Source organism: Onychostruthus taczanowskii, unplaced genomic scaffold, assembly GCF_017590055.1.
Source record: "Onychostruthus taczanowskii isolate IOZ18803 unplaced genomic scaffold, ASM1759005v1 scaffold160, whole genome shotgun sequence".
Lineage (NCBI taxonomy): Eukaryota > Metazoa > Chordata > Aves > Passeriformes > Passeridae > Onychostruthus > Onychostruthus taczanowskii.
The window spans coordinates 662132-684547 of NW_024498796.1; the positions used below are offsets into that span (position 1 = coordinate 662132).

The 22416-nt window shown below is 36.0% G+C and overlaps 1 protein-coding gene across 9 annotated transcripts in view; it reads right to left on the reverse strand.

The window, feature by feature from the left end:
* Positions 1–2313: 2313 nt before the first annotated feature.
* Positions 2314–22416, reverse strand: part of CDC14B (cell division cycle 14B) — a 45205-nt gene continuing 25102 nt past the window's right edge. For 3 of the 9 annotated variants that reach the window (XM_041399457.1, XM_041399458.1, XM_041399459.1), the window contains 8 exons: positions 21987–22049; positions 21026–21113; positions 20468–20698; positions 18528–18666; positions 18237–18390; positions 17380–17480; positions 8947–9063; positions 5406–5606 (listed from right to left, as the gene is read on the reverse strand). In XM_041399457.1, the coding sequence (XP_041255391.1) occupies positions 5570–5606; positions 8947–9063; positions 17380–17480; positions 18237–18390; positions 18528–18666; positions 20468–20698; positions 21026–21113; positions 21987–22049 (930 nt within the window). In that variant the 3' untranslated portion in view covers positions 5406–5569. The other 6 variants (XM_041399450.1, XM_041399454.1, XM_041399456.1 and 3 more) reach the window with 6 other exon arrangements.

Genomic DNA, 22416 nt, shown 5'->3' on the forward strand with positions numbered 1-22416 from the left:
CCATTTTGGGAAGAATGGTGAAAGATCAATCTAGTTTAGCAAAACATGAACTCAGGGAGAAATACAAGGATGTCTAGAGAAAAGCTGTATTTGAAGGAGTGATAATTAAGAGTTTGAGCCCATCCACTGAGCAGAAAACAATGGAGTTATTCTGCTATCTTAAAAGAATGGCATCCAGGCACTGACAGAGACAAAAGCAAGCTCACAAGGGTAAGTGATGTTTCATTATTTACCCTCCTGCTACTGGCATCATTCTCACTTTGGAGTTTCTTGCATTAGTAATAGGTGATGCCAAGGGTCTGTTTCCATTGTGCTGTCAGGGTACAAGGACTTTGGAGTTTGCCACTTTATCCTGTTAGTGCTGTAACTGAGCTGCAGCAACTGGCATGGTTGGAAGAGCAGGGAGTTGGAGGTGCTAGTGACACAGAAGAGCTTTTCATCTACTGCTCTGCTTTTATGCAGCACATGCTGGGTTGAGGGATCAAAAACACCAGTGGCTGCTTGGCCTCTCTGGAATCTTTATCAGCCTTGAGAACTAGGACAGACTTTGATAGAGAGAACATGGACCAGGAATGGAGCTATTTAAAGGACAGACTTTCTAGGTGCCTTCTTCGACCCCCTTTGTGACAGTCCAATGCTTGACAAGGCTTTTGGAAATATCCCATGGATGGAGGGTGTCATGTTTAATACCAGATTTACTTAATTGAAGATGGTTCATGTCATGGCATTTCTGGTTTAGAGTGATATAAAGTATACTGAAAACACAAAAACATAATATTATAATTAATATAGCAATTGTAGTACACAGATCCTTCACAATACCAATATGACTCCCTTTACCAGTCCTTATGAAATACATCCTCACTGTCATCCTATCAGGTGTCCTCAGGTGTCAAGAAGGGATGTGAGGGTTGATCAGTTAAGACCCATTGTTTGCTTTGAAATTCTTATGGCAGTTGTCTGGCTTTTATCTCTATGTATTCACTGTCCCCATGCTGGCCTGGTCTTAGTTCTTGCTGAAGAAGTACTGGTTGATCCACTCAAACTTTGACGGCCATTTATCCAAAACAAAGGCCATCCCGTGTTCCCTCTGAGTTGAGATAAAGTCATCTTTTTAACTGCTCTAGTCCATCACTCCCTGAGCTTGAAAAACACATCACCCTTGTCTATGTTCTCTTGGTCTTATTCCATATTTAGGACTTAGTAATCAGACACATCCATATGAAACCAGCCCCAGAAACAGAAGTGCAAGAAAAAAAAAATTCTTCCTCAACAAACCCTTGCTGAGATAGGTTTAAAGCACAGCCTCTCTGAAACTAGGCTCAGATTTCATATATAACAGTGCATCATTTTTGGTATAGCATGTTTTTGTCTATTCCTCCATAAGCAATGTAGAAATTGCAATGCAAAGAAAGCTAAATAGATCCAAATTGAAGTTACTCAGAACTGCTGTGAACAGATTATTCTTGCAGTGGAATTGTCTTGGGCCACTGTTCAATTTTTCTCTGTGGGATCCTTTCTGTCCTCTGCCCAGTGCCAGTACTTCTTAAATTGCTAATGATGTCATAGGGCTTAACTGTTTTCCTGTGGGCATCACACGCATAAATTGGTGTTCTCCACCATTCAGTTCTTCAGGCAGCTTGCTTGTGAGGAAAATGTGCTTAAAATTAATGTAAGTTTGGAAGGTATCACCTCACAACAAAAGAGCACAGATTTTTCAACCATAAAACTCTATCTTTGAGGCAAGCAGAAGTTTGCTTGCTTGTCAAATAGGCTGTGGTTGGTGTGTACAAATGCTGCATTTTCCAATGTAGGTAAGGGTCAGAAGAAGCATTTCAGTTGGTCACTATGTTTTGCTGTTGGATGTTTTTTCAAAAGACTAAGCTAGGCCATCAGCCATGCTTTTGCAAAAATCAGTGTTCCTAAAAATTTAATTATTTTTGGAAGTCTTCACTGTTGTGGGAAGTATAGAGTATTTAAGATAATGCCTGTTTCTAAAAATTGATACTATATAATCATAGAGGAAGGAGAAATAACTAAAATCCCATTGATCTGTCTTACTGTCCTTTTTTCACTGTGTAACTGTCCCAACAATTCAAATGTAGGTACTGTTTTCCAATGTGAGTTCCTGGAAATGTAGAGCCAGAAAAATCTCTATTTTTGAAATTTTAGAACTATGTGTTTTAAAAATCTGTGCTTTAATTAAAGATTTTCAGGCAGCTGAGTGTGTTGTGTTTTTCCAGTGCACATGTGAGTCAGTCTGGTACAGCTATGATGGCTTTGTGATCATATGAGAAATAAAACAGAAAAAAACCCTTCTGATTATTTTTAATTTTACACAGTTCACGTTTACACTTCTCACTATTCAGTATTTTGTATAAAATCAAATGCAATTTGCGGTACTTTCAAATGACACACAAAAGCATATTGAACTAATTAATATTACAAGATAATATGAAGCTTTATCTTAAAAATACCTTCAGCAAAATAAACTTTCGTTCTGTCAATCCAAGTTAAAAAAATATGATTAGAAATATACAGTTTAAAAGTAATCAGGATGAACAGTACTGATTAGTCGAGAAATTTTAGACCTTGATAGCCTGTATATGAGTTTACATGACTGTCTGCAAATGATTAATATAAAAAATGGAGTGCAACAAAGTGGTGAACATCACATTTAGGTTTTGTTTTGGTTTTTTTTACAATCTCTTACTGTTTAAAATCAGTAGTGCTTCCTCTACTGTCATACTAGGGCAAAAAGACAAGGTCTAGGTTAGTGTCTGAGGTTTTTTTGTGCTGTAATGGAAACCAGCAATTTTACCCAATATATTACAACTTTTGAACATGTAGTATCTTCTGAGTTAAGAAATTGAGGAAGAATCCATCTGTCACATATTTGGAAGAGGAAAGAATTTCTAAGAAGAATCTCCTAACTGATGACAGCAGAAGTAACTTCATTCAGCTGCTCTGTTGTGCAGATATACAAAGGTGATGCAGCTGCCATAACACATTCCATTTTGGCACATAATACTTCACTATTCAGAAAAAATTTAGAAACCAAGCACTTCCTCAGCCATGTGCCCACTCTTCATTCTTGTACCTAAAACACCTAAAATGGTATATTAAAAATGTTAGACAAAGTAATAAAAAATCATAGCAAACTAAGCAGTAAAATTAAATGTGGCACAATGAGGTAATGAGTTAATTTTCCATATAAGGCTGTTTGGAAAGTTCACATGTGAAATCCCTTTGACATTTATGTGTTTTTCACGAAGATAGTGGGTGGTGGATGGAATAGCCTGAAAAACATTGATATTAAACATGCTGTTTTGGTTTAGCTAGAGTTGCTATTGTCGTGCACTTGCAAATTTACTTCTGATGAACCTGTAAGTGCTAGTAACTCTGCTGGTTACTTTGAATAAGGCAAATTCTGACTTGGAATTTGGAAGGGGTAAGAAAGAGACCAATTATTTTTAGGTTGAAAAAAAGATGCTAAAGAAGCAGCTCAGCTGAGAGAAGGGCACAGCCAAAAACAGTAAATATTACTAAATTTTTATTCTCACTTCATTCTCACTTCATTATTTGCATTCCTTTTTCCTTCCAAGATGAGAATTTTGTTCAAAAATAAGCATAGGCTCATATTTGCACAACAGACCTACTATTGTGGTTACCTGTACATAAGTTTTGCACAAAATGGCTTACTAAAAAAACCCCCCAACCAAAAAAAAAACAACCCAAACCACACAACCCCCACTAAGAAACCCTAACCAAACAAACCAAACCCAAAACCCCCTAAACTGAAACAACCCCAGAAAAACCAAATAACCTCTGCCAAAACAAACAAAGCAACCCCATTCAAAGCGCAAGAAATTTTAATTGCATTGTCAGGATGAGATCAGTCCCTCTCTTTTAGATGCTTTTTATCTAGAAGAAAAGGAAGTGAAAAGGGAATTTTAAGAAGAAAACGAAATATTTTCAGTCTGAGCCTTCAGTGGTCCTTTATTTTACATTAAAACTTTTTAATTTGTATTCATATTTGCAGATTTTGACTAAGCACATGGATGTTATCTGTAAGCTTGCTTACACTTCACATCCTGTTTCCTTTCCAATTCATGATTCTTTTGCTAGAAAATGTTTTAAAACCACTGTTTTATATACATGTGATATTCGTATTGGCATTCAAAAATCACCAGCCTAACAGCAAGCTTAGTTTCCATTCAAAAGGATGTAGATTGAAACTAGTCACTAAACATTTACATTCATTGAAATTTCCCCCTCTCACAGAGGTAATCTGCATCTCTTAAAAACTTCAGTTACTCCATTACTAACATTGCAGATTTCTCAATTTCTTCCACTTTGTACTGTAAGAGTCATTAAATCAACAGATAACTGATTTATATGTGGTAACAGCCCTCATCTGAGGGATATGCAGCTATAACCATCAGCTAGCTGGTGGACAAGAGTACATCAGCTTTGAAATGTCATAATGTTGAAAGTAGTAGGAAAAAAACACAGTAGTCTTGTAGGGGATGAAAATTTCAGTCTCAAACACAAGGCTTTTTGCCACAGGTGAATTGTAGTTCTAAAGTGTTAGTTGTCAAAATTTTTACCTGCCCCTGAATTCCACTACCTCAGTTGTATGGCACCCTTTTTTTGTGTGCTGCACTTATTAAGTGTCGCAAAGCACTGTCTGTGTTATCAAGCGTACCAATGAAATCTAGGGGGGAATTCTTACCTTTCATATATGGTACTTTAAAGTTTCACATAAAGGGCTTGATAGGAAAAGAAACAGTAAAGTTTCAGTGATGAAACATTCAGTAATGACATTTCAATATGACAGCACTGCTTTAAAATGGTAGTGTTTTTCCTCCCCTTTAAAATCATATCACATTTAAAGCAGTTATAACTAGTTAAAAGAGTTGGTTGTGAACAACTAAAAAGCTGTCACTACTAAAAACAAGTTAGTTAATCACTTACAATTAGTTTTTCCTAAATACACCACCTGACCTTTGACAGTAAAGCACTCTTTGGTGGACAATAGTTACACTGTGTACTCAATACTGCAGCTTCATAAAAAACTTCATATAAAGTAAGAAAGAACAGCCAATCAACACAGGAGATTACCAATACTTTTAGAAATAAAAGCTTTTGTAGTTGATTCTCAGACTCAAGTGAAGACTTCAGCCCAGTCTGAATGCACAACACAGATTTATATACTTAAAAGCTCCCACCATCTGGTGATCAGCAGCTAAGTGATTGCCATCACAATTTGTACACATGCATCATACATACTAGCAAGCCCTCTTTATAATAGAGAGCTTAAATATTTACACCTGAGTCTGAATGTATGTAGATTATGTTGGTTTTGAGAAAGTGTTAGCATGGTAGAAAAAAAGTCTACCAAACATGTTGACAGTTCATTTTATTCTACAAGTAAAAAAGAGATTGTTCTGTTTCATTTTTTACTGAAAAATAGAGCCAAAGTGATCTTCCTTGAATTGTATCAAGTCCCCTCTGTATCCCCTTCACTCCTGAATATCCTCTTCAACACTGGTGGCTTATTCGAAATTCAGCGCAATACTGTTCTAGTCTTTGTGACGGATTGGCTGTTGAAATAAAACATATTTGAGGGAAAAAGTTAAACATTACCCAGTATGTATCTCAAGCAAGCATTTCTGGCAAGGAAAAGTGAGCAAATGGTACTTCAAAGAAAGAAACGAAAACTAAAATCACTGCATTTAGTAACACAGCAATACTGATTGTCAAGAATGCACAGACTGGTCTGATCACAGACAATATGAAGAAAATTCTGTTCCATACAGAAATGCAAAAGGGGATTCAAAGTACCATAATTTAATTAAGCACACTTGTGTAAAGCATTCAGTTTCTTTTTCTCACTCTGAAGTATCAGACCGCAGGAAAAGTAGGAAGAACAGGACAGAAACATTTATATTTTTTTAAAGCTAGGTTTAGATTCCATATAGCAAAGTTCTGAAATGCTGCAGGTAGTTTTCAGTTTGCAGTATTTTAACAAGGGCGTAGAAGACTGCTTTGTAATACCTGGCAAAGCAAAGGCATATGAGATTTTTAAAGCGTGTTCCTCTTTGTCAGCTTTTGTGATATTCCTCTATACAGTTTTCATACCTTTTCCCGATATTCCTCATTATAATTTTTTGTAATAACTTTACCTGCATTCCCTTAAGCACCTTTACACATCAAAATGCCTTTACTACTTAGGATTTAATTTCTAATCAACTACTTACTACAACTGAATTTTAATTCTGTTCCGTGTGGTGACATGGAAAAGACCATTTAACTTGTGTCTTATGACTCAGTTGGTTTGGATGTGAAGTATGCACCTTGTTAAAATACAGACATGAACTTCTCAGTAACTGGCAAATTTACACGGAAGATGTCTTAACTGGAGAAAGAAGGGCACCCACAAAGAAATACCGGGTTATGGGCTAGAAATGTGACTTCCTGCAGTTCAAAAACCAGTATTATTTCAATCACAAGATGTGTGTTATGTCCATCAGTACTTTCTTTCATAGATGGCAGCTGACATCTAAAGATGTTCCACAAAGGAAAAGCAGTGAGTGTTGCAGTTAGGACTGAAATTCCCTATGTTCTCTTTAAAAAGCCAGAATAGTGTTTTAGATGTAAATAGCTGTTTTTGCTGAAAAATCATTCTGGAGACAATCCATGGTAGTTTCTCTAACAGTCTGAAGGATGAAATGACAAATTAATTCCCTAGCTATGCAGATTATACTGCATTAGGATAGGTCACAAATTGACAAAAAGACAAAAATAAATTTGACAAATCTTTGACAAAATGAATTGACTAAAGTGACATAAAGCAGTAAATGAGCTTGATGTAAAAATGGTGCAAGATGTTTCCACTGGAATGTATCAGAAAGAAAATGAAAGAATAAGGATATACAGTAATGCCAGTGAAGTTCAGTGAAATAAACAAAGTCTTGACAAAGACAGATGCTGGTTAGGGCAGGATGTCAATAATGTAGAAATAATTATTCTCTACCTGCGATTCACTTGATCTGGATAAAGTTTAATGAATCTGAGTACTGTGAGGTAATGCAAACTGCTCATACTTCAAGAAATTAAAGTTAAATGAAAAGAAAAGGCATACCTAAAAAAAAGACTGATGCTTTTTTCAAATGTTACAGGAAAATAAAAGGACACCTACAAGACTAACAACTAGGTACTGCATTCTATGACCATTAAATGATATGGTCATACCACAACACCCTTCAGAGGGACCAGCACCCAGCTGGCCCTCTCAGATTATAAAACAATTAAGACGTCCATAACTGTGACAGAATAGGGACAAATTTGATTATTGGATAGAAATACGAAAGTAAATTAACTTCTTAGACCTCCAAAGTCAGAAGAAAAGACACAGTACATGGTGAAGTGTTTGGGGTAGTTTTAGGAAGTCCATTAAAATATGAAAGAAGTCATTTATGAAGTTTGAGATTGATCTGGTCCTTCAGAGTCATACATCTAGCAATACACCTAAAGAATTTCTTAAGAAATTAATGAAATGTTCTGTGAACACTATTTTAGGGATGCTGTTTTCTCCTAAGGATAGGTATCACGTCTCACACAATACAAAGGTCAGCTTGGAGAAGTGCTTTCCAGGAAATGAAAATCTCTCTTCAGATTACACACGTGCATGAATGTAGATACAAAATGTTGCAAGCAGGTTGGTTTAAAACTGGGAGAGGCATGAAGAATAAAAACAGCAGGCAGAATCCCATCAATTCTATTTGGACCAAAACTGACATAGTCAAAATTAGACAAAATGGAGAAAAACCCCAACCAATCAAAAAGAAAACCTGGAAAAATACCACTGATTTTTAGTAAAATACCTGTTTCATGAAAAAGGTCTTATTTTTTAATATGTTGTTCAATAAATCAAAAGAAAGTCACAACTAAAATGTCTCTGAATAGAATTTACTGAACTCTACTGACTATTTCCACTGACTAACAGAGCAAATTTTTCATAACTTCATTACCTTCAAGGTAAGAGGACGAAGAAAGAGAAAGAATAACTCTGTGAGGAAAAAGCTGCAAAACAACTTTTCAGAGATATTTATAAATCCAGCCACATAACATAGGAAGTGGTTATGTGCCATCTTTTACTCTTGCCAGTCAATATCTCTTCAGCACCTGACAGACCCGTTTTTCACTAAGAGTTTAAGACAAATTCCAATAAATTGTAAGCAATGGAGGTTGTTTGGATATTGTTTTAAACTATGCTCCCAGGCTCATCTTTTATAATGACCTGGAGAGTTGCCACTGAGGGGTGTGATCACAGGCATACACAAAGATAAATAGCAGTAGTCTAGCCATATGCTTCTGGGGCAAAAGGCACTTTCAGTCTTCCATAAATCCATTAGAATTTAGAATTTCATTAAGCTTTACCAAACAGGTTTAGTTCAGATTATCAGCTGTGCTCTCACTAAAAAAAAATCTCATACCAGTATACACATGCATTTTATACACTTCACCTTTCCACAACCACTGCATTTCAGTTGTCTATTGAATTCTTCCTAGGTTTGAATTCATGCACTGACTAGTATATGACTTAATGCTGTGAGGAATTTTTCCATCTCTTATTCCAGTCAAAGGGGTTTTCATGTTACCAAAATCCCTTGTCTTCAGTAATTATCACTCACATTAAGAATTACTATTTTAAATTCTCCAACTTGGAAGACTGAGGAACATAAATAAATTACTTAAGATGTAAGGTTCCAGCTGTTCTCAGTACATGACACAAACAATTTAATTGTTTCTCACTTTCCATTGCTAGGAGAAGGAGCTGAACTATGGCAAAGCTCCTGCCAAACGTGGATACAACGGGATACAACTCAAAGTATTTGCCTAGAAAACGGTTACAGGATCTGTAAAGAGGGTAACTCTCACCTTTTTAAACTGTTTTTTCTTGCAGCAGACCTGGTAGTTCTTTTAGTAATGTCTGTACTGTCAGAAATGCTAGTTTCAGAGGTTTTATTTTTCTGAACACTGGACTGCAGAGTTACTCTGTAAAGAGTAGGAAAAAAGAAAGATTATATAATTGGAAAGTTCCTAAAAACACTGAAAAGAGGGTGTTACAGTTACAATAGAGCTAACGAGTATCAGCTTTATATCTACTTTCTATTCCATCTGTGTAAGGTTCTAGCTGTGAAAGTATGCACCATCTTAGAGATTCTGACCTAAGAGTAATTTAGCTATTACTCTTTATTCTCCTGCTAATATTAGACTCTGGCTTCACTGAGTCCAGTTGTATGAGCGGATTACATGAGACTGGAAATCAAAACCTTCATTAAATAGTGCAAGTTACAGTCTGGTTGGTTAATACTCTGGAGAAATTACTTTCACAGAATCCTATATATGAATACTGAATGCTAACTTTTGGAGCAAAAGTGAACAGGAATATGTGGGGAGAAAAGATACATTTCTATACTCATGTAACATACTCACCAAAAACAGAAATGGAAAAACACTCCAATGTTTTCATTGTTTTATATGGGTTTCAGAATTAGGATATGTATTTGAGATAACAATTTCATCTAAAATATATTCTTTATACAGTAAAACTGATCAGCAACATTATTTTTACTATACACTTCTTGATTAGCCAACGAATGTCTACATAACCACAAATTTCAAGTATTTTAAACTTCTACTTGAAATAATATCTCTTAATAGTTCAGCCTTGCAAAATATTACTTGATTTGCAAATGTTCAAATAAAACAGCTAGTTGCTCAGGTAAGATACAAGGTTTCAATGACAAGTACTACCAAAATGCAATCCAAATGCAGTCCAAATACAGGACATTCAAAGTTGAAGGAGTTGCTTTTACAGGAGGCAGAAAAACCCACCTCCAGATACCTTCAACCTCATACTTCTTTAGACAGAACAAATTCTTCTAATGAAAATGTTTTCCTTGCATGCCCAAGGTGAAAACATTTAAAACCTGACAGTTTATGTTATAGTTTCTACTGTGATCATAAAACAGTTTTAACAAGTTCTAATATTGAAATTCTTTTTTCAGTGCCACAGTTGTCATACAGAATGAATAAATTCAGTCTACCACACTTTCAACCAAGCACTAAAAATTACAGCAGTGGTGAAATAAGACTTGCATTATACCATTCATCTGTGCTGACAGAAACTTCTAGGAATGAACAGAAAAGCATGAAGTTATGCTGAACCTTGTAACATTCAGTCACTGAAATATAAACGTGAACAAATCATGGCACATACTGGTTTACTAGTGCTCATGCAGCCAGAAATATGGAAAAATCATGTTTTCTCCTTAAATACATACACATTTGGTGTCTCTCTGCATAAAATGCATGCAATATACATATAAAATAAAGCAAATGTTATTGGAATGAAATTTTTGTAATCTTTCTCTCATAAACACCCATTTTTTTCTAGATGCCAGAAATTCAGAAAACTGGTCAATGTACCTGGCTTAAACCCATATACGTATCTAACATGAACTGAAATATGAGCCAGCAGTGTACCCTTGTCACCAAGGAGGCCACTAGTGTTCTGGGGACCATCAGGAAGAGCACCGCCAGCAGGTCAGAAGAGGTGATCCTGCCCCTTTACTCAACTCTGGTGAGGCACATCTGGAGTGCTGTGTCCAGTTCTGGGCTCCTCAGCACAAGAGAGGCATGGAGGTCCTGGAGAGAGTCCAGTGGAAGGATATGATGAAGAGACTAGACGTCTCTTTATGAGGAAAGGCTGAGGGAGCTGGGTCTGTTCAGCCTCCAGAAGAGATGACAGAGGGGACTTCATCAATATCTGTCAGTATCTGAAGGCAGGGTGTCAAGAGCCAGGCTCTGCTTGGTGGTGCTGAGCAATAGGAGGCATTGGCCACAAACTGATGCACAGGAAGTTCCACCTGTATGTGAAGAACTCCTGAACTTCTGAATCTAACACCCAAACTTCTTTACTGTGCAGGTGACTGAGCACTAGAACAGATTGTCCAGAGAGGTTGTCAAGTCTCCCTCACTGGAGATTCAAGAACCATTTGGATGCAATCCTGTGTCATGTGCTCTGGGATGACTCTGCATCATCAGGGAGCAGGGAGGTTGGACCACTGTGGTCTATTTCAACTTTTATCCATTTTGTGTTTCTGTGAAGCATTATGAATTCTCAAGATAGCATTTTGCACAAACATTTAAATACTCATCTTTTCAACATATCATAAGGTAGCCCTTACTTCCCAGAAAATTTCATCTTATCTGTTCAAAACAAAGAAAGAAAATAAAAGAAGCTCTAAATGGAAATGTGACTTATAAGAAAAATAGCCACTAGGAAACCATAACGACCACAAAAATGTCCTTGTAAGTTTGCTGCATTTGCCAAAGGGAGATAAGATGCCTTATGGGATCAGCTCAGAGCCAGCTGTGAGCAGGGTAGATCTTTAACGTCATCTGTTCTTCAGTTGTTATGCCATTTTTACATCTCAGATATACACAACTTCACTGGGCTGCTCTATAGTAAAGAATAATTGAAATCGCTGTGAACAAAACATTTGCTAAATTATCACACAGACATTTTAAAATCAGACTAGAATTCTAGACTTCCAAGACTGATAGCAACTCAAGGAAAAGAGACAAGGTTCTATTTACACCACTGTCTGACAGGTTGTTGCAATTAAACACCCAGCACTGTCTTTGAGCCTCACAGCTGTCAGCTGAGGAGCAGCAACAGTGCTATCACAGCTTTCATTACAATGCTACTGCATATATGTTAAAGGTGAGAGAAGAAACTAATGCATGGAATTTTGCTTTAGCACAATTAGACTAACAGCCTCACTTGACAGCAGGTTCAATAGATAGGTTTTATAATGGATGTGAGATTATGGTAGAGGAAATCCTGCCAAAATGTCAACATGAAAAAAATATCCCAAACTATTTTAGAGAAGGGTAAGATCTCAGGACACCTACCTTACTGCTTTAAAACTGTTCACATAAAATAGCATGTCATGCAACTTCCAAAAACACTAGCCAACCCATCTGATGCACACAAAGGTTTTCTAACCTAAGGGGATATGATAAAAAATGAAAAAAAACCAACCAACCACCACCAACAACAAACTCCCACAAAAAAAAAAAAAACAAAAACAACAACAAAAAAAAAAAAACAAAAACAAAACAACAACAACAAAAAAAACCCACCCAAAAACAAACCAAACAAAAAAAAAACTGAATCAAAAAAACCCCAAACCCCTGCAGGCTATAGGATGTTATAATAGTCACACTATTAAACATACATTTACATTCTAAGAATTTTTAATCTCCAATTCATCTGCAATGGAAACATCCCTTGGTAGCTCTGATCCTAAATACACGCCACAAATAGCAGACTATCTTATACACTGCTTTCTTATTCAAGCTAATACCTTGGTCTTGAAACAAAAAAAGACCTGTTTAAATGGAATAGTGCTTGGTAAGGAGCTGCAACTTTTAAAGTTAACTCACAACTTTTATTCCACATTTAACTCAGTGCAAAGGTGGAACATAGGCACACCACCAGGACATAAAAACCCAAACTCCACAACCCGAGACAAAATCCACAAAACTTGAATTGCAAGCACTGTAATACACATTGGACAGAAATCAATCCACAATAAGGTTTTTTAACATATGTGATTGCAGAATCCTAAACAGGGATGAAGAAAAAAGAAGTTACTCAGGTGCATGTCTTCTCCATCTGCAAATGGTATTTTAGTCTTGCCAACCAATCTGGGTAACCTGTCTTACAAGGTCTGTCAAATGCAATACTGCTTTCTCCTTCATCACCTCATTATTTTTAAGAAAATAGACCTGAGATCTCTACTAGTATTCCAAGTCATTGATAGGCAACAAGTGACCAATAACTTCAGCTCACAGGGCTCCAGCCAATGCAACTGCCAGGCCAGCCCAGATTGATCCATGATCCTTAATGATAATTTGATCTCTTAAAACATGGAATATTAACTACAGAAAGAAGAGAAAGTTAGGCAAGCTTTTAAGGAAAGACAAAGTATTTTCTCTCCCTATACTTAAACCAACATTGTATCATAGTTAATCTTGAAAATCAAGCAGCAGCACCAGTAATTGGAAATTCACAGCAAATGGGAATAACTAAATTGCTTGCATCACATCTACCAACATCAAATAGTTTTTTTCATCCAGCAAGGAAAAAATGTTTCTAGTTTTCAGACAGAACACAAGACACAGTAAGAGAAAGAAAGGATGATAGTTGACTGAAATTGATCTTATAGCACAGTACAGCAAAACAAAGCACAGATTGTTTCACCTCTTTGACCTGTGTTTTAAGTTTAGCTTTTCAGTATGTGTTCAGAAATCTGAAGTCTGACTTCCAGAGACCACTGAGAAAAGAAATAGTGCTCCATTCACTGTAAAACTTTAAAAACACACCTCCCATGTTATTTGGAATGATGCCTCTCAAGTAAATTATTTAACAAGGTTAAGGAAAAAATTAAGCTGAAGTGATCTTTATTTCTTTATAATTTCTTTCTTAAAAAGAACAGATTAGGATGACCTCAGTGAAGGCTAACCAAATAACTAACCTGTCCAAAGTCTCACAGTTCTCATTCTATAGTCATCCAGTCACTCAGGTCAGCAGAAAGTTTCATGCTTTTTAAAAAGTGCAGACAAAAAGCTGCAAGGCCAAAATTACAGATGACAGAAAATCTCAACCTTCATGCCTGTCAGGAGAGACTGCCTATTCTTAATTAGTAAAAGACTTTCTGACCATTTTTTTTAATCTGAAAGCACCAAGATTTCAAGTATTCACCCAAAGTAATCATTCTACTTTGAGGGTGGTGATGACAGAGGAGCTCCAGGAAGGCTCAGAAACAAGCAAAAAGTTAATTTGCACTTCCTCACAGTTCTGTGTGTTGTTGAAATTTTAGTTGACCAAAATACGTAAGCTGTCATTCGATGAAAACATTGCACCTTTTAAGTAGAAGCAAGGCACAGAAATCACTGTAGCTACTCTGATGAAAGTGGAGTGAAGAAAGAGTGAAAACTGTACTCAAGAAATTGATATGCTATTGTTTTCTCGGCTGCTGAATCCAAGTAACAGAATAAAGGAATGTAAGTAGTCTCCTAAAGATTTAGAAAACATAATTGTGAACAAGAGATGATGAAACCAGAATGGCTGGGTAAACAAGTGAGCCTGGACCTAACACTACAACCTGCCCCATCTTCTTTTATGTCAAAAAGGTAAAAGAAGTAATGTTTTATGACATGGCATATAATATTTGATGTCTCCGTAGAAACAAAGACCTACTGACACTTCTAACAAATTCTAATTCTCGTCATTTCATGGGAATAAGAAAATGTGTTGGGAAAACAGCCTAATTTGTAAGTTGATGAACTCTGGAAATAAAACTGAAGTTAACATCTGCATCTGCAATATGCAGAGGATAGGATCTTATTTTAAAGCAGTACTTTTTTATTTCTTACAGATAATTTTGCTTATGTAGTTTTGCTTATCTGCAGAGAAGAAACACTTCAAAACTAAAAATTACTCTAATTATAAGAGCTCTTTGCCTTTGTATATTGTAAGCCAGCCATAAAAATCACTCAATTCTTCCAAATAATAGACACAAGAATATAACAAAGCCAGAGTAGTGAAATTCACTCTTGCAACAAAGCCAGTAAGAAACATGAAATGAAAACATGCATTTAAGACATACTAGACAGAAAGTGTGAGCTATTGTAGAGAAATGGAATGGGACACTTACACAGTGGCTCTCTCTCAGGGGGTCCTGATGGTTACTATGTTCTTAAACCATCTAGACAGAATAGCAGGCTGGGCAGAAGGGAGCCACATATAATCCACCAGATGACAATGCTACAGAGTGTAGACACCAGCATAGCTAGGAGCCATCTAAAAAGGGATTGGAGGGGGAGGTAGAGATGAAAAAAAATTCAAAAGCAAAAGCTATTGGTGCATTTTAGCTTGTTTCAAGTTCTTCAAAAGGATACTGTTCTATAAACTTTGCCAAGCATTTCTTACTTTCTATGACTAACAATCCATCCAGCCATAAATTGCCAGTGTAGTACCCATGTGCTGCTGGAATCAAAGCAAACCTTCTGAAACCCTCGCCAAAGTCACCTATTTCAAACAGTCTGTATCACTCTTGGAAAGAAGTGTGTGCAGGAGCAATTCATCTCTGACCACTTGCTGCCATCTCTTATGCAGTTTGATCAACCCGCATTCACACATCCTACTTCATAATCATACATTCTGATATTAAAACATTACATCACAGACAGGTAAGTCTGCAGAAACAAACACCTTATATAAACAACCAGATGATGGCATGTATTACCTTTCTGTGTAAGAAGCAAAAGCCAATTCATAATCCTTTGCCACAGGTGCAGAAAATCGCTTATTAGAACATACATAAAATATCCAGTCATCAACGCATAAAGAATTTATACAACCAACTTCAATAAACACTCTATACAAGTCTTTTGTGACTCAAAAGTAAATAATGCCTCTAGTTTTCAAAGACTAACTGTCCAAGTTTCTGGTGCTCTTATTTTGCCCCCCCCCCCCTTCTTTTTTCCTCTGAAATAAAACTACTTGGAAGATTTAGAAGCTTCTGTTTGATTGCTTAGATAAAAGTAATCAATTTCACCACAAGAATAATTATTTTAACAGACTAAACTACAAAGGAAAGAGACAGTCACCTCTTGTAGGAGAAAAAACTTTTGACTCATGTAAGGCAGCTAAATATTCCTTGCAACAAAACAACAGTAACACAAAGGAATGTATGAGTTTGCACATTCATTTTTCACTGAATTATTTCAGTACAAGTTGCAAACCATAAAAATAACTCAGGGGAACAGAAAGAGGTAAATTGAAGCTCCTTGAGTGACAATGCACAATGTAAAAATGAGCTATAAGTTCCAGGTCAATTATTTTAATTCTACACAAGTACAAACTAATTAGAACAGACATTGCAGAATGTTTCATGAGCCAAATAATATTTTAATAGTAGATAGGTCTTGTGTTAAGAAGGTATTAGGACAATGGCTCTGAATAGGTTATCACACAGTCTACATTCATCATATGGAACATACAGTAAGTGTGTGGCAATTCAGTACTTGACAACTAAGGCACTTCTGTGCCTTGGAAACTAATCTGCAAGGTAGTTGTTTTTTACTGTGCTATTTGAGGTAACTGAGGTGTTGCATTTTGATATTTTTTAAATCAGCTGGGCACAGTCTTTGTTCTGAGTATGTTGTTTCTTATATGGCTGTCTGTGTAAATGATAAGCATGAACAGAAGACAGTAATTTAAAACAAAAGCAGAAATCAGACATAGCAATGTGTGAAGGTTTCCAGAGATATATTTCTTTACCTTCAACACATTTTTACTACATACTTCTCACTTTTTCTAAAAGCCTGGTGACAGTGGTGATCTTGAAAAAGAAGAAAATAAAAATGCCAGCAAGGTAGCAGCATCATGTCCTACAGAAGGACAACACTACAAAAGTCATGTAAACTGTGGCCTGTGACTTTGGTCATGTGTGATTTGCAAAAGTCTGACAGCCAGGGGTCACCATTGCTTTCCTAGCAATCAAAGGAGATCCTGCAAAGTTTTCCAAGTGTTGCGTTCTCTTGCAGTTTATTTAAGAGCAGGCAGATAGATTTTATACTTACAGTTGCTACAAGCTACAGTAGATGCAAACTTTCTTTTACAGGTGGTGTTTCAGGACTTGACTAAAATAAAGAGACTACCAGTTTCACTGAAATGCAGTTCTTTGATTTTTTTGCTGAAACAGTGGCTACTCTGCCTTCCAGATCCACAAAACATTATCACAGTCATGACATGATTTAGGGAAAGTTGTCTTCCAAGGAAGAGAAAATGAAAGGAAGTTAAAATCCTTCTTTCATCTCTGACTTTATCAACGTTACTTCAAACATCAGCACATATCTTATTTGAGCCAATCAAACAAAACCACACAGAATCATATTCTTTCATTTTTATACTACCACAGGACAGACAAGGGAATGCTTGTGATTAAACTAAAAAGTAGAGCATTCAGATGTGCTATATGAGCTTGTAAAGTGCAGAATACCAGCATCAAAAACTATACAGAAAACTAGAAATTCAGTCATGCAGTTCTTTTACCAAATTGTCCTGCCTCCTCTGCATTCACCAAGCCTTCAGAGAAATGGTGAATCTCATGTTTGTTTTAAGGCAGTAAAAGCAGATTTGATAATAAACATTTGTGGGCAACAGGACGTATGAATGAAGAAGAGGATAAAAGTGTTTCTGGCATTTTATATATTTAGAAACTGACTTACGCTAGTGGAGATGGAGTTGGCGCTTTCGATTGCCTTTTGCTTTTCAGAGCACGAAGCTTATCCCCTTGTGTTAAACAGTTTGTTTCATCATCATCACTGTACTGGATAAGTGGAGGGGGGAAAGGGATAAATCACGATTAAATATAGACACTTTGATATATAAGAATTAACTTTATCTTAAAACTTAAAATTAGAATTATCTCAACAGGACAAAGTCAAAGGAAATTCACTTGCATAAATATAGTTCTGTTCCTTCCAGTTTCCTGTTTGCTGCTTTAGAAGCTGTAAACCATTAAGTGGTGTCATAACTTACATGCATTGGAATATTGTCTCCTTTTAAAGAATTGGAAGCAATATATCATAAAATCTTTGCTTAGGTACAGTATGATCTTCACTAAATGCAGCATTTCCCTCCTTCACTTGCCTTTTTAAAACAGCAGTACTGTCTTTTTCAAAAAGCACCATGAAAAGGTATAACAGAAGTGGCAATTAGAAACTAAAATAAGTAAAAAAACCCACCCTTTCATCCCCTCCTTTTAAATACACACAGTGAAGCAACAGACAATCCAAAATGAAATCAGTGTTTTAGATTGCAGAATGTGAGTACATTTTTTCTATTGTTGACCTAATTACAAAAGACTAAAGCATGATGATGCTCCTACTTCATTTGTGTTCTAAACTCCATTTTTCATAATTGGCATCCCTAGTTTCCCCCCCCAATATCCTTTTATACAAAAAGGGTGAACAGAAAAAAAATTTGATTAACAAAGTTTTAGTGCACCCACAGGTTTTTTCCAAAACCTGAGAGGTTCTCAACAGTTCCAACTTTTACAAGAGCACAATATTTGGATGGTTACCAGTTCAATGTCCTTTTGGATGGTTCTCCTGTTTCTTGTGTTATTAATTGAAATATCATCTACTCCTGACAGAATTCTTGTTACAGCAATTTTATGGTTTCGTTTCAACTTTGCACGGAAAATATCCCCTTCTGTCCAAAGTTCTGCCTGTTTGCTATCATAACATGGAAAAAAAGGCCCAAAACACAAAAAATTAACACTGAAGACTGTTAAGTGTACAATAGAAGAAGAAGAAGAAGAAAAAGACATCTAGATTAATTTTTGGCAATAATTTACACTCAATCTACTTACTCCATCAGGAAATGCTGTTGTGGTCCAATCACAGAACCAGGTCTATTTATTCTGATCCAGGCAATAGATTCAGCAGCTGTCATCCGATAATGCTTCATGATGTAACAAGCAATAAGTGTGCCAGTTCGTCCAAGACCAGCTGTGTAATATAAAAAATGTCTTCTTTTATATATCCATCTTCATCTGGAATCTGTTGTAACTATAGACACTGTTACTTGGACAAGTAGATACCTGCCTGATCAAAACAAATCTCTACTTATCAAATGTGGTAAGGGAAACTTACTCTTCGACCTTTTTCATCATATACAAGGTTACTAACACACTGTCCATATTTTTTTGAGCAAGGTAACCTGCCAAAGCCAGCACCTTTACAAATATCTGTAAGTTTAGCTACCATTATTTACCTTTCTGTGAATATGTATGAAGGTATGAGAATGTTTTTAAGCATGGGATAAAACAGTTGGCCTTTTTATTCTTTTCAGAATTCTCCTAGCACCTTCTTGCAAACTAATCACACATTGCACTGAAATCAGATGTTCTCCCAGCCCCCCTCTAATTAATCTCTTTAACAACCAAGAAAAAGAAAAATTTTGCAATAAGAAAATCTGGGCACCAGCTAGCACAGGCAAGAAGTACTCCAGAGCGAGAAACCTTATTAAAAATGGCCCTCAAAACAGTTCTATCTACCTTGGGAAATATGAGAAGCTAGAGAGGACCGCTCCAGCTAAGTGGCATCTCTCCTCAATCACTTGCTGCACATGCAAATCACACACCACTTCTCTTATTTAACAATTGCCTGATCAACACCACTGCAAAATCTTCTGTATAACATAACAGCCAAGACAACAACACAGCAGTTTCCATTACTTGCTTTAGGAACTTTCTTAGCTTTCCATGACTCCCATGACAGCTTTAGAAACAGGCTACAGCATTCTACACCTCCTCAAGAGTAATCGCAGGTTAGACACCATTAGTCTGACGTCTACCAAAGAACACCTTAATCTGAATGAAAAAAAAGCACTTGTATCACTGACACTCAATATTCTGGCATAACCAGCTAAGTGACATGCTTGAATTTATCACCTCAGTGAAGAATAAGAATATGAACTAGTTTTCCCAGAGTCAAGATGTTAGTTTCAACAATTCTTTCACTTTCCAGTATAATTCTGTTAAATCCAGCAAATGGACGGCAGATACAGGAACAAAACTGCAGACTTTGCAGGTCCAAAGCAAACAAATTAATCTGTTGGCTGTGGACCTTCTCCTTCAATCACAGCATTATCAGATACACTAGGGATGCAAAGTTGTGGAGAAGAAATGTCTGATAGACTATTAAAGATGGGATGGGAAGGGAAACATACTGCCTCTAGAACAGCAGAAAACTGAATAACTATACTATAACTGAATAACAATACTAACTGCATTGGCCAGGCTCTTAAAATCTTTGTAGTCTAACTCTGGAGGAATGGATATTCAGAGCATGCCCAAACTAGTATAAAGAATCTCTGAGGGATGAAGATTTTGGTGGTTGTAGAAGAACACTCATATATTTTGAAGGATCTCCCCAAAATGCTGCTGTTTCCAAAAGTTTATGACTTAGTATTTTTAAACATGTATTTTCAGAGAGAACTTGACAGGACTTCAAATGCCTGCCCAAAGCATCCTTTGAAAGTATTAACACTTTCTAGTAGAAAGAGCCATTAATATTGGAAATCTCACTTTCTCCAGTCTCGTTTTGGGAATGACTTGGAAGATTTTTCTGGTACTTAACAAAATTAGAAGAAGAAATGCTGAACAGAACCATAGAAATAATTTTAATGGAACAGTTGCAGTTTGGCAGAGATATTAATAACTAGATATAGTGGAATTATACTGCAAAATACCTCAGGAGCTGTAATTATTAACATCACTTGTAATAAAGACTAGTTTTTGCATCATACCTTTGCAATGAACAGCTATTACACCTTCAGCATTTTCACAAATATTTAGAAATGTTTTAACAATAGTATCACTAGGTGTGCTTCCATCAGCAAAGAAGAGATCAAAATGCTCAAATCCAGCATCTGTAAATCGTTTGGCATCATACAGTTTTTTGTTGAGGCGTATTATAGTGGTGACCTTATTTTGCTTGAAGTATGGGAAATAAGCCTCTGGAGCATGGTGGGGATAGCCTATTTGAGAACAGAAGATTAAAAAAAAGAGTAAGGCTTAAACTGAAGAAATAAAAAAACACTAAAAAATAAAGACATGAAAACACTTCCAAAATAGAGACAAGATAAAGAAATAGACTAATTGAAAATGGAATTTTAATACAATCACCTAGGTCAGATACAATTAAACCAAGCATTAAACTTTTACTGCCAGAGTTCTTATAAAAGGAAAAGAGGCAAGGAAAAAACACACTGTTTGAGGAACAATTTTTAAAGCTTGTTCTTACTGATAACAATCAACTAAGAAAGCAGTGGGCTTGTGTTCCCCACCTCCTCTTTTAAGCATACCATTTTCAATTTTACTTCTTGAATGAGGTCCACTGAAGGCAATGAATTTGTTTGGTATTATCCAGTTAAAATCTCCATTTTCTGCTCTCTGTCAAGAGAAAATGCTTGGTTTATCATTATCCCTGTATTTTCAGGTTTTTCCTTATTGTTTCAAAATACATGCTATATAGAATTGATGTATAATTTTTGTCAAAGGAAGGTGTGTTAGTTGGCTGCTTTCTTTTTCATCATGAGGATGACAGATGTCCTCAACCTCATGTTTCTCCCCTGTGTCCCTGTCTTTCTAAATCGGAGCTTCAGAACAACGTAACTGATGCCCTTCAGATGAAGAGCAACTTTCAAATTTTTATTTTTTATAGGATCCTAAATTGGTCTTATCAATTGGTCTTACTTCTGTTCACAAATTAAATAATTATTTTTTTAAGCTCTAGGAGCATTTAATTTTCTCTTTACAGATATCTGGCAGCTTTGCATTTCTGACACTGCATACAATCAAGAGTTGCAGTCCTTCATTGTGACAATAATTTCCTATGACCCAAAGTGAATTTTATGCACTTGGAGTTTCCCAGCCCTGTTTCCTTCTTTACCTCAAAGAGTGTTATTACATTTTTGCCGTGTGTTCTCAAATACCTACTTTGTTCTCTAGCATTCAGTTAGACTTGGGCTTGTATGCCCCTTAGTTTTTCATCAAGATTGCTCAGGAATACCCAGGGTTTTACTAATAATGGAGACTCCCACTTCCATTTTGGTTTCTGCTTTTCCCCATATTTGAGCATAATTATGCTTAAAAAAAAGAGAATTTTAGTATTCTCTCTCTGACCATGAACCTTTATTTAACTATCATAACTTAAAGAGACAAAACAGAAATGGAACTTAATACAAAAGAATAGCAGAAATTATAAGCAATTGCTTTAGCATTAGTAACAGCAAACAAATCAAAAGTTTGATACTGAACACTTACTTCATAATGTTCATATTCATCTACATCAAACGTACTAAAATCCAGGAAACCATACTGCAAAGCCTAAAATTCAGAACACAGCTCTTAACAAAGATGCCTCTTCAATGAGGATGATTTCTTACTCTCTTTGGTTACATAAAGTCCTTTAATACACACTCTCCTTCTTTCTTCACAAAATTTAAGAATACAGATAAACAGTCTTGCTTCAAACCCAGTTTGTAAATTTCAATATAAGTGAAGTCAGATGAATAAATCAACTTTTTTTGTTTTCACTGAATCACTATAAAAATCCCAGATTACTGAAGCATTTAGTCTTTTCATTATTGCTAGCTGAAATAAATAAAAAGAAAAATAACTAACAAAAAAAAATCTATTGAAGCTATGAGTAGATTCTAAAGACCACATTCAAGGACTGGAAATATTTTTTGTG